We start from the raw sequence: 12201 nt of genomic DNA, 5'->3' as shown, positions 1-12201 counted from the left end.
GATTTACAACTAAAAGGTGGAACCAACACTGAACAGCAAGTTTTGTGAAAAATAAATATGTATTCAAGGTACTGACCCATACATAAACAGGACCCACTGTAAAGTTTCTTCACACCACTCAATCATACACAATTCCTGAGGGGCAACCAGACAAGTAGTGTCTCCTGAAAGTTGCTACATTCTATCATCACATTTACAACACATTTATTAAAAATAAAGGTACCAAGTTATACTAACTTTTCCCTCTTACCAATGCATCTTGGAAATCCCATAGAACCAGTAGCTGCGCCAGGATGGCATTCTAAAGTCTATGTACTTATCTAGTACATGAAATTATTCAAAATTTACTAAAATCTTTTTAATTTATCAAAACTGACTTTAAGTATTAATGGCAGCTTTTCTTCTCCCTAAACACAAGTAAAATACCTTTTTTTTTTTTTTTTAAAGATTTATTTATTTGTACATACAGAACTGGGGTACAGGCCAGAGACTCAGGGGCAGTGAGAGACTTCACCAGAGACAGAGTGGGGAGCAGAACAGGCAGATCAACGAAGTACACTGCTGAGGGGAGCAGTGGGGCGGGTCAGGAGAGGTCTGCCACGCCATGTGGTCTCCTCCGGGGCAGGCGGGAATCGAACTCATGCGGAAGTGGCTTTAGCTTCTCAGTGCAGTGCTTTAACCTGCTGCGCCACCAGGGAGGGCCAAAATACCTTTTTTAAAAGCCAATACTGCTCAGTTTATTTAAACTAAGTTTATTCTCCAGCATTAAATGCTATTGTTCTTTTGTTCAGAAGTGCTGAATACTTACGTTTCCTGGTTAGTACTTTTAACTTAGAACTTTAGAACTACATTCTAGTATCTATGAATTCTTGTGTAATCAAAGATATTGAATACTTTAGAATTCAATAACTACAAGGTCGGACTACTGACCAAACTGTTAAATTATGCCACATGAAGGCTGCACAGATGTTAAATGGGAAAAAATCAAGTGTTAATTTTTGCTTCTGGTCAGGGTAAAGATCATATGCACAAAGTCTAAACACATGAGTGCCAATTGCAGCACTTAGATAGCACACTACAAACTATTTTAGATTATCACAAGATCACATTATTTTCCAGAGGTTGGAGGGAACATTCCATGCACCATTAAGAAGCCAGAGTAGGGGCCCTCCCTGGTGTCACAGCAGGTTAAAGCACAGCACTAAGAAGCGAACACCACTTTAGCATGAGTTCGATCCTGCCCCGAAGGTGACCACATGGCGTGGCAGACCTCTCCTGACCTGCCCGCTGCTCCCCTCAGCACTGTACTTTGATAATCTGCCTGTTCTGCTCCCCACTCTGTCTCTGGCGAATCCTCTTTTTGCCCCTGCACTTCTGGCCTGTACCCCAGTTCTGTATGCATAAATAATCTTAAAAAAAAAAAAAGAAAAAAAAGGAAAGAAACCAGAGCATAAGGTTCTATGTAACATACCGCCAAATAACACCATGTGACTGATGTGAAGCTGCCTTCTTAGGTTTCTCACGGTTTTCCTCTGTGGTCTCTTCCTGAAATGAGCCATCATCAAAAGAAACAAAAACATGATAATAAAATGCATTTTCCTAGTCATATTATACAAATCAAGAATTCAAAGAAAACTTTTGGGGAAAAAATAACAGTTCAAACAAAAAAAATAGGTAACCCAGTAAAGACTTAAGTCAGCATACTTACAGTTCATGAAAAGTCAAACTGGCCCTTGCATCAACAACTGGCAGCATGGTGATGGGCTACTCTGTACAGCTCAGCCCAGCAAGGGTGAAAGGAAATCCAAATAATTTACCTGCTCCCTCAGAGGCTACATCTGCCTTGACCCATGCAGTATTCATTAAGATAAAAGCAACAGAAGACAACCTATCTTGGTATGGAATACAGCTGGTGTCCTAGCATTATCCCAATACAAACCATGATTTAAAAAAAAAAAAAAAAAAAAACAAAACAAACCTAAATCTTGCCCTGTATTTATAAACCAAACTCTGGGGTGAGGCTGATGTTGCCCAGGTCAGGGACAGCTCTGTAATGGGCAAGAGGGTAACAGAGTCAGTCAGATCTCCTCAGGATCTAGGAGATATTCTGGAAAAGTAGGGCAGGACAACAGCCACTGCCTATACACTTTGAAAGATTTAATTACTTTGTATAAGTGATCACATTTAGTGGCAAAGATGAGAAAAGCTATACCCAAAGAAAACGCCCATTAACCCCATTACCAAAAAACACTGGTTTTCTTCCTTACATATCTGAAATTTTTTTAATACAAGGGAACAACACATGCACACCTACACTAATACCCTCAATACCCGCATGACACATTTACAACTGACTGACTACTGGACATCTAGCTCTTACTTCCAAGATTTTCAAATTTCTAAGTATGAGGATCATGACAAATATCACATAAACATCTTTGTTCACCTGATCAAAGGTTTCCTAGGGATCTATTTCTGAAAATGAAATGGGTTTAGAAAAAGGCTGCCAGCAGTACATACATGCCAGCCTTTGGCACAACACTAACCCAGGAAAGGGGCTCACTCAGGCTGCCTAAATTGTAAATATCAGAGGTCTAATGTCATTCCACACCATACTGTCACTATAAATAGCAACAAAGCAGCCTGCCCAAACTTGTCTGGCCCAAGCTTTGTCTACATGTGGTATAAGCAAGATTAAAACAAAGGAAACCAGATTAAAACACTTGTTCAAATTCCTCTCTTATTCCATACCACCTGTTATCAAGACCACATCACACCTCAGAATAAAACTTTACCTCCCTAACACATGGCACAAGAACCTGCCTTAACTCTGAGACGATATTGCTATCAAGAGAAACTTAAAATCACTGCCAAAAGTCATTACCAAGTCCTCTGATTGTTCACGTTGCTGAAAATGATACTCAGCTGAGGGTTCTTGGTCACCATAGTAACATAACAAATCCAAGAGACTGTTGGTTGTTTCCAGAGATACAGTGGTTCCTGTGGGTAGGAGTGAATAAAGGGGAAATGTTTTGATATCGAAGAACTATACAAAGAAAGGTATAAAGACACTGAAAAACTACAACCCCTTAACTAACTTAAAACTTCTCACATTTTGTGTGAGCTGTGGCTTTTTGGCTACCTATTCAGCACCACCGAACCATTTTATCAATATACAGAATATTCATTCCACATTACCTGGTGGATGCAGGCAAGAATATAAACCGTATTAGCCATGTGGCTTGCAATAAAAGATTTAAAATCCAACACGAAGCCTGATTCTGTCCGTCCTTACTTTATGTTTATGGTTTTAACTTTTCTCTTCAAACTGAACACTGCAAATAATGCCACTTAGCACCCCTGACCCTTTTTAAAAATGCAAGAACTACTCCATTTGGATCTAGGCCTGAAATCCTTGCATAGAAATGCTAGTATAAATGTCCAAATATGGTAGGTAGTCTTTAAAATTACTCAAAACATGATACTCTCATCTTGACACAGAAAAAAAATGAACAGAAATAAATGAAATATAACTTAGTGCTTTAAAAGTAACTTTTTTCCCTAAAGAAAACGTAACTAATAAACACATTCATCAAGAAATTTAAAAACCCAGGAAAAAAAAAAGGATGACAAAGTGAAGAGGACCCAGGCTATAGAGTGTTATCATTCTAGAGCTGTGTTACCTTGAAAATTTATAGTCAAGTCTCCTTTTTAAAAGTAGCAATAAAGCTAGTTCTAGTTCAAACTATAAGCTGTTGTTGAATTAAGCCTATGAAATACCTAGCAAAGTGCTTGGAACTTACTGTGGCTTGACATAAAAATGCTTCCCTTCTATGATTCTGGGTTTTGGACCTGATACAACTGTCTGTACAAATGTTTATTCTGAATGCACCCCCATTTACATTCACAGTGTACAGAACCAAAGGAAAATTAAGTATTAGTACTAAGAACTTTAATGAAAACGTACACCAGATGTTTATTCAACAAGCAGAGGGGAAAAGTCTGCCTACAGTATAATTTGCATCAGTAATTTATCTATATACCTGGTACAGGAATTGGCTACAAAATTCTAAAATCAAACACAGCTTTCTCCGAATGTTTCTTCTTTTGTTCAAAATTGTATGGGTTAATTCAGTCCAGTTTCTACTTCTTGTATGTTTGAGTGAATTTTATACTCTATTACTAAACAGCACTCTGTATTCCATAAATTTAAACAATGCAGCAGCCTTCAGTGTTATTACAGGTACATTCTCACAGCAGTTCATGAGCCATGCATGTTAGAGCTCTACCCCTGGAGGGTCATCCAGAGCAAATTCAGAGGGTAAAAGAGTAGTTTAAGAGACAGAAGCTCTGAAGAACTAAGTGATTTTTTCTTCTCAAAATCACAGGCTTATTAATGCCAGAACAAGAACAAGCAGGCAGATTTACTACATTTTCCTTCCCATAATTTACTGATTCTCCTTTTGTAAAATTTTCCTTCTTGTCCATTATGTGCCTTCTAGGCACACTTAAAAGAGTATAAAAAATAAGAATAGTTATGTACATACCTGTTAAAAAGAGAGGCTAAAGAGTGGCTACATAATATATAATCAACCCATTATACCATAAAAAAAGAACAAGAAACTAACAAAGTTGCAACTCTATCCAAGGTATAATTTTAAAAAGTAAAGCTGAGCAGGAAATTTTATTACACTATTAAAAATATAAACATGGTTAAGAGGCAGATTAACTACAGATGTACTGGTAACTTTTACTGACAACTAACTGGATCATGTAACTAGAGCCACCGGCAAGCTCAAGTTCCCAGAGGGGTTTTAAATGAACCTAGTCACCTGCTTGCAAGAGCTGATCAAACATGTCCACAGAAGCTTTGACTTTTTTGAGCCTGATTCTTTCTTTCAGAGCATCTTCACTTATATCTTCAATCTGAGGTTCAAAGTACTCAGGCATTAAACACTGGGGAAACAAGATGGCTAGCATCAGTATAAACAGGTAAAGGTGAAAGGATAACTGAGTAGGAAAAACTTTTCTATCACCAACATACCTAAACCAGACTCCACTGTTCTATATTTCATAAAACCAACACCACTTTATTTTCAGGATTATTGAAGGTTATCTCCTACATTCCTTAGGAGGGAGAATTCAAAAGCATCCAAAACACGGGCCTCTCTGGTGCAGGGTTATGTCAGCACTATGAAGCTATCAGCAGCTGCTGCAGCACAAACTGGAGCCCTGGCCAGGGAGCTGACGACCCACATGGTGCAGCAGACCTCTCCTGTCTCATCCACTGCTCCCTTCTGCAGTATATTCCAGTGTATCTGCCTGTTCTGCTCCCTACCTCCCCACTCTGTCTCTGGTGAATTCTCTCACCTATATCCACCCCCACTATTATATGCATAAATAAATGAATCTTTAAAAGAGATCCAAACAAATATTTAATGCATATCTGAAGAATCCCATTTCCAACTTCATTTCCCAACTTAAAACTAAACATTTTTCCTGCTAAAACCATAGTTCTTCCTCTTTTCCTTCTAATCTTGGTTAAAAGTGCTAGCGTGGCCCTCCCTGGTGGCGCAGCGGGTTAAAGCACAGCACAAAGAAGCTTAAGCCACTTCCGCATGAGTTCGATCCCCGCCTGCCCCGGAGGTGACCACATGGCGTGGCAGACCTCTCCTGACCCGTCCGCTGCTCCCTTCAGCAGTGTACTTCGTTGATCTGTCTGTTCTGCTCCCCACTCTCTGGTGAATCCTCTCACCCTTCGCATCTCTGGCCTGTACCCCAGTTCTGTACAAATAAATAAATCTTAAAAAAAAAAAAGTGCTAGCGTATACCTGCTTTCTAAAGCAGAAATTTTCATTCTTGATGGTTCTTTCACTTCAAGTATTTAACAGCATCAAGAGAAGATGATTTTAGCTCAGCTATTTAATCATGTATGTGTGCATGCCTTCTACTTTACATCAGGTACTAAGTTAGGCACTGGGGATACAGAAAGTGACAATACCTCAAGGCACTTACTAAAGACTAAAGGAGAAAGCAAATTAGGAAATAAGTAGGCTACAGATGAATGGCTAATGACATATCGTAGAGGTAACAGGTGCAGTCTGCCCTAGAGGCAGGGCCGACTTGGGATGGTTCAAGGTAAAGCGAGCCAAGCACTTTGAAAGGGAGGTAGGAGAAGGGGACAAATCATTGTTCTGCTTCTGCCACTGTCTAGTTCAGGATTTCAATATTTTAATCCATGCAAAGGCATTGGCTTCCTAAATTATCAGTAGCAGGAATCACTGCTTAAGAAGCATAAGGGATGTGTCTGGGTTTGTGTTTTGGGGAGTAGGGAATATGAAAGGGATCAGCTTTTAGACAGTAAATTTGGGGTTACTATTTCCATTAATAAATTCAAGAAGGGCAAGCAGATCTGTATGAAAGCACTAAGTACAATATCCAACTGACAGCAGGCATTGCACAAATACCCACGCTTCGTGACTACAGAACAACGAGGAAGCTGGAGAAATATTTCAGATTTCAAAGTAGAGGAATCTCTTCTTTGATACTCAAGAATGCCAAGTGGAAGGCCAACTTTAGGTAGGTGCTCTTGGGGAGAGTAATTCACATGTAACTAAGACCCTAGGCCTCAGTTGTGACTTGATCGTGTGACAAGTTCACTCTAGGAATCTGCATTCTGTCCACACTTGCCTTCTCTCAGATCAACTTTTCTCTTCCTCTTTGTTCGAGTAATTGAGTCAGGAATCTTCAGATAGGAGAAAGAGAAAGGGAGTATGGAAATCTAAGAAATCAATACTTAAGGAGTAGCTAGAATGAAACTGAAAAGGAAACTAAAGGAGAAAAGATTGGATTCTGGTGCCACAGAAAAACAAATGGGTAAAAAAGATGAAAAGTAAATTACACAGAAGAAACTAAAAAAGCTTAATATTGTGAGCAAAGGTGACGCTACACATTAAAAGACTTCACCCAAATATTGAAACATTCAAATCGCTACTCAAATATTAATCATTAAAATCTGGATTCATATATTTTATACATATATTTTTACAGTATTATCTGAAAATCAGTACCTCTCCTTACCGGTATATGAGGTTCAGCTATGTCCTTCTGAAAATATTTGGGATGTGAATTAATAATAAACTTGGCTGCATTCTCCCCAGACTTCTTTGCTAGTAAAAATGAACGCTATATGAAGAAAAAGATTAGATACCGGTGTTTCTATGAAAGCACTACGATACAAAATATCAAAATCACATCCCTCACTCTCACTCACACACACCCCCCACTTAAAAAATATGTATCACAGTTCACAGAAAACTAATTAGAAATTTAATTATGTAATATCCACCCTTGCTACTGTGTGTAAAATTTCAGTTCTTATCTATAGTCTGAGCTATAGGAAACCTATGCATTTGAGCCAAGTGGTGGTATTACAAAGCAAAACCAAAAACTCTCTCCACAGCCAGTCTCTAAAAGTTTTTGAGAGAAGTTAACTTTTCAAAGGTTCTATTTATAATTTATATCACAAACTCTTTTACTCAAACCAGCAATATTAAACTTAAAACTAGAAAGATTACTTGAAAATACTCACAGATTCCACAGAGGATGTTGGTATCAGGTAAGGATCATCATGAAATACATAAGGGAGAGCTGTAGCATCCTGTGGGGAAGACACAAAGTCTCTTTGGCTTGATTTTTAGTATGAGAACCTTGCAAATTTTATGAGGATAAAAATTCTGAGTTTTAATTATTAATGTGCAGAAAAATACATTTTTAAATTAGTGTATATGTATAAAAAAACCAACACCTATCCTGATTTTCAGTTTTGCAACACTTGGTAATAATTATGCACAACTTAAAACAGTGGTACAGATCCCACTCCTTAAAATCTGAATCTATCATGAGAGGATACTGCTTTCTAAACTCTGGGTAGGGCCTTCCCTGGTGGCACAAGGGGTTAAAGCACAGCACTTCGAAGCAATCTGCAGCCACTCTGCACTCCAACCCAAAGATCCTTTCCATTATTTCTACTCAAGGAACCTGTCACAAGTTTGGCCAATCAGCTCCTTAATACCCCTCCCTCCACTGTCCCTTATCCCAACTGCCAATGCTTTAGTTAATATTCATCTCGTCAATATTATTGAGTACCTCTTATGATTTAATCAAACAACTTTCCAGTTAATAGGGAGCTGACAAAAATCCCACCTCCTGATAGACCTTAAATACTTTAGTAAGTTAAAAGATTACTATGCAAAACAAAACAATAGTAGAAAAAAGGAGAAAAAGTTTCAGAAAATATCAGGAAAGGTAATAAAGGAAAGAGACTATCGGAGGGAAAGGTATTCCATGCATTAAACATTTCAAACATAAACATTAAACATACATTCCAAACATAAAAGCCAAGTGGCAAGTATGTGCCTGGAAAGAAACAGAACTTGCTAGGAGGCCTAGAGTAGTAAGCAAGAAAGAGAGCAGGGAATTCATTATAAGGGCTGTGGGCAGACACAGAAGAAAGCGTCTGTGTGAGATACCATATAATGTGTATGCGATTGTGTAGGTTCTTAGGAGGCTTCATAGAGACTTGTTTTTAACCCCAATTATGACAAGAGAAGTTACTTTTGCATTCTAAGCATAAAAGTGAAATGGTTCTGTAAGAAGTGGAAGTAATTATAATACAGGATATATGTTGGTAATATGGTCACAATTTTAAAATCGTGTAGAATAGAGCTAACAAGTCTGAAATTTCTTAGAAAGGCCTATTTTTGCAAGGTTGGCGTCTGGGAAGGTAGATTCTGGCACCGTTCCCACCATTTCCAATAAAAATGGATTCAATATGACACAGTTGGACATTGTGGTTTATGCTAAATACCTGCTTCCCTTTTGAGAGTCTGATAGAGTTGTCTTTGTAACCAGATTACCAAAAAAACTCCAGTCCCTAGTGAGTTTTCCTGGCAGACAATTCTCTTGCTGGAAGTTTAATGATCAATAGTATTATTGTACGAGAAAAATAATGAATTTGGAGACAAAACACATGGAACTATGCCAAGGCTTTAATATCCTAATCAGGCCCAGGGTATTCACTTTAAACGTTCTAGATCCACAACAGTTAAGTTTTGGATAATGAAGAGGTATGAACACTAAGTGTATTATTAGTTGAGCGATATATACATAAACCCTATATTCTTACTTACCCTATTTACTGTGGACGCAAGTGCCTGAAGAACAGCCACTTTATCCCTAAGAATGAGAATCACAAGTTAACCTTCATTAGGTCTTTTCACACAAAGCCAACAAGTGATTCCACTCTCAGAATGGATTGGTCAGTTAAAAAATTCTGGTCCTAAATGAAGCTGGTTCTCTCAAGATAACTAGAACAACCAGAAGTTAGAAAATAGGAAAACCATCTAGTCTTTTGCCTAAAGGTGCTTGGTACACATTCCTATGATGTTCTGTCTACCCTCTCTGGTCAATGTAAAAATACCCTACCCTGCGCCAGTGATTTACATCCTCACCTGTCCTACATCGTACATCCTCTTAGCCATTCCCCTATGCATTTTCTGAAACTTCTTGGGATACTCTTAATTGGTGGTTCTTAATTCCACTATTGATGTGAATAAACCACAAGTCGCACTTTGGATATATTGAAGAAGAACCTCCAAGTACCATGATTCTTAGCAAGTTCCCAGATGATTCTGATGTACCAATATGGCTTAGAACCTTCCAAACAGACCCTTTAAAAGAGTTTCAGACCAGATGTCCACTGGGCCTATGGTAGGTCTACTGACCTACCAAAAAGGAAGTTTCAATGGAATAATTTCTGTTGAACTTTGTTTTTTAAAGTTACATTTATATAATTTTAGCAAGAACACATTCACTGACATAGATGGTCTCTAAATTTTACATATTGAAATCATCAAAATTACACATCTAACATAATAAACAAATGCCAATGACAAAATTATGATACTCAGATTACTTAAGTTATTTTAAAAATGTTAATAAATCTTTCTTAAAAACAAATTACAGCATTGCAGGTTATGCTAAACTGTCCATTGTCATCTCCATGACACCCACCCCCCATCTAGCCTATTAAGTTTGGATTATTTCCAAAACATTTGTGGAATTCTTATACACCTTCATAAAAAACATATATTGTTATTCTGTATGTTTATATAAGCATTATTCTTCTACATACAAACCTAATTCCTTTAAATGTTTTATAACTACCAAAACTCTCTGGAATGTAAGCAAGTATGCCTCCAGAATGGCTAGTTGGTAAACTATGCCCATTTTAAATTGTGATTTTTGCAAAATTCTCTTTAAATTATTGTTCTGATGGACTGCCATATCAACAAGTATATTTGAACACCCATGTGTTCACATCCTCTTCTTTGCAAACCTGGCCAAAGTTTAATATCCATTTCTTTCATGGGCTCAATTACCTATGTATGCATTAGTGATACCTGGGCCCCAAACTAATTACAAAAGGTCACCTCTTTGAAACACTGCTTTTATAATGTCACATTAATATTATGAAAACTCACAATGACTAAGTTAAAGTCTACTGTGGCACCTGAATGAACTGGGTAATCACAACCTCACAGGATGCTTCATACCAGAAATAAGATAACAAAACTTGTATTCCTTATGGTTTCTTCTAGATCTGATGCATAAATCCCTGAGCCTGGCAATTAGAACCTCTCTCTCAAGGATTACACACCTTCTCTACAAAGACACCTTCAGCTTTATGGACTATCTGCAACTACTCAGTTCTAAGTGAAACATAAAAAAAGTAGTTATAGACAATACTGACAAATGAGTGAAATTGTGCTCCAAAAATTTTTAACTGACATTGAAACACAAACTCTTCAAGTATTATAGTCTTCTTTCAACTGTTTTCAACTACAAAAAGATATAAAAATTATTGGCTCACTGGTTGTTAAAAAAAAAAAAAAACGGCCATAATTTGCTAACTAACATTCTATGTTAACTACCTTATTTTCTCTAACTCACAGAACATTTTCACAAGTCTGACTATACCTGGCCTCCCACCACTAGATATATCATGATCACATCTTTATGACCTTACTGCTCCTTCTGTCCTGTCTGTAGGTGTCATGTAAGGGTTTGTAAGAATTAATTTCAAGAATAAGCATTTTAAACAAAAGCTTCAGGTTATTCTGATGCCAGTTAAATAATCTTAGTCCTTTTAAGGTGTAAGTTAATTCTACACTTTCAATAAAACTCACCTTGACTAGTCCAATTCAACCTCTCTTGGTCATATCACAACCTATGTCGCCTCTAGACATGTGTATGGGATCATGTACACTTAGATCTATAATGTCTAATGTATTAAAAAAAGTAAACAATGTATGTCATCTGCCTACACCCTTCAAATGCTCTTTTATGTATTCCCTATTTTACCTGTTTCAGGAATAGGTATTCTGATGACTAGAAAAATAATTAAAACTTCAATGCCATTCAGTAAAATGCCTTGTGCACAGATAGATAGATACCTATTTTTATCTTGATTTGATTCTTAGGTAGGCCAGGGAAGACAGAAGTGAAGATGAATATATTCACATAATAAAATATAATAGAGCATAAGACAGAACATCTACAAAACTATACACATAAAATTGACATAAAAAAGAAACGTTATAGGGCCCTCCCCGGTGGCGCAGTGGGTTAAAGCACTGCACTAAGAAGCTAAAGTCACTTGAGCATGAGTTCAATCCCCACCTGCCCCGGAGGTGACCACATGGCGTGGCAGACCTCTCCTAACCCGCCTGCTGCTCCCTCATCCATCCGTCTGTTCTGCTCCCCACTCTGTCTCGGGTGAAGCCGCTCACCGCCCCTGCACCTCTGGCCTATACCCCAGAGGTGCGTGAACAAATAGATCTTTAAAAAAAAAAAAAAAAAAAAAGTTATATCCCAGAACATTAAAATAACTACTATTGTCTCTTGAGATCTATCTATAGGCAGTCATTGTTCAAAGGCTCAGTCAATCCTTTGAGTAGGAAATTAACCATACTGTGCTATGATACAGATTAAGAAACTTATTTCTGACTAGTATGACTGCTGGTAATTTTCTTCACTTTTTTTTTTTAAAAAGATTTATTTATTTATTCATATAGAACTGGGGTACAGGCCAGAGATGCGGAGGGTGAGATCTATCTATAGGCAGTCATTGTTCAAAGG

At 37.6% G+C, this 12201-nt stretch overlaps 1 protein-coding gene across 1 annotated transcript in view; it reads right to left on the bottom strand.

The window, feature by feature from the left end:
- Positions 1 to 12201, bottom strand: part of PTCD3 (pentatricopeptide repeat domain 3) — a 30483-nt gene that overhangs the window by 15141 nt on the left and 3141 nt on the right. The window contains exons 4-9 of the mRNA XM_004691600.2: positions 9192 to 9237; positions 7592 to 7660; positions 7081 to 7185; positions 4833 to 4956; positions 2885 to 3000; positions 1472 to 1545 (exon numbers count right to left, since the gene is read on the bottom strand). Of these exons, the coding sequence (XP_004691657.1) occupies positions 1472 to 1545; positions 2885 to 3000; positions 4833 to 4956; positions 7081 to 7185; positions 7592 to 7660; positions 9192 to 9237 (534 nt within the window). The remainder of the gene's footprint in view (positions 1 to 1471; positions 1546 to 2884; positions 3001 to 4832; positions 4957 to 7080; positions 7186 to 7591; positions 7661 to 9191; positions 9238 to 12201) is intronic.

This window comes from Condylura cristata, unplaced genomic scaffold (genome assembly GCF_000260355.1).
Source record: "Condylura cristata isolate star-nosed mole 26May11 unplaced genomic scaffold, ConCri1.0 scaffold00031, whole genome shotgun sequence".
NCBI lineage: Eukaryota > Metazoa > Chordata > Mammalia > Eulipotyphla > Talpidae > Condylura > Condylura cristata.
Note: the sequence above shows the minus strand (reverse complement) of the source record. Positions and strands in the feature narration are given on the sequence as shown.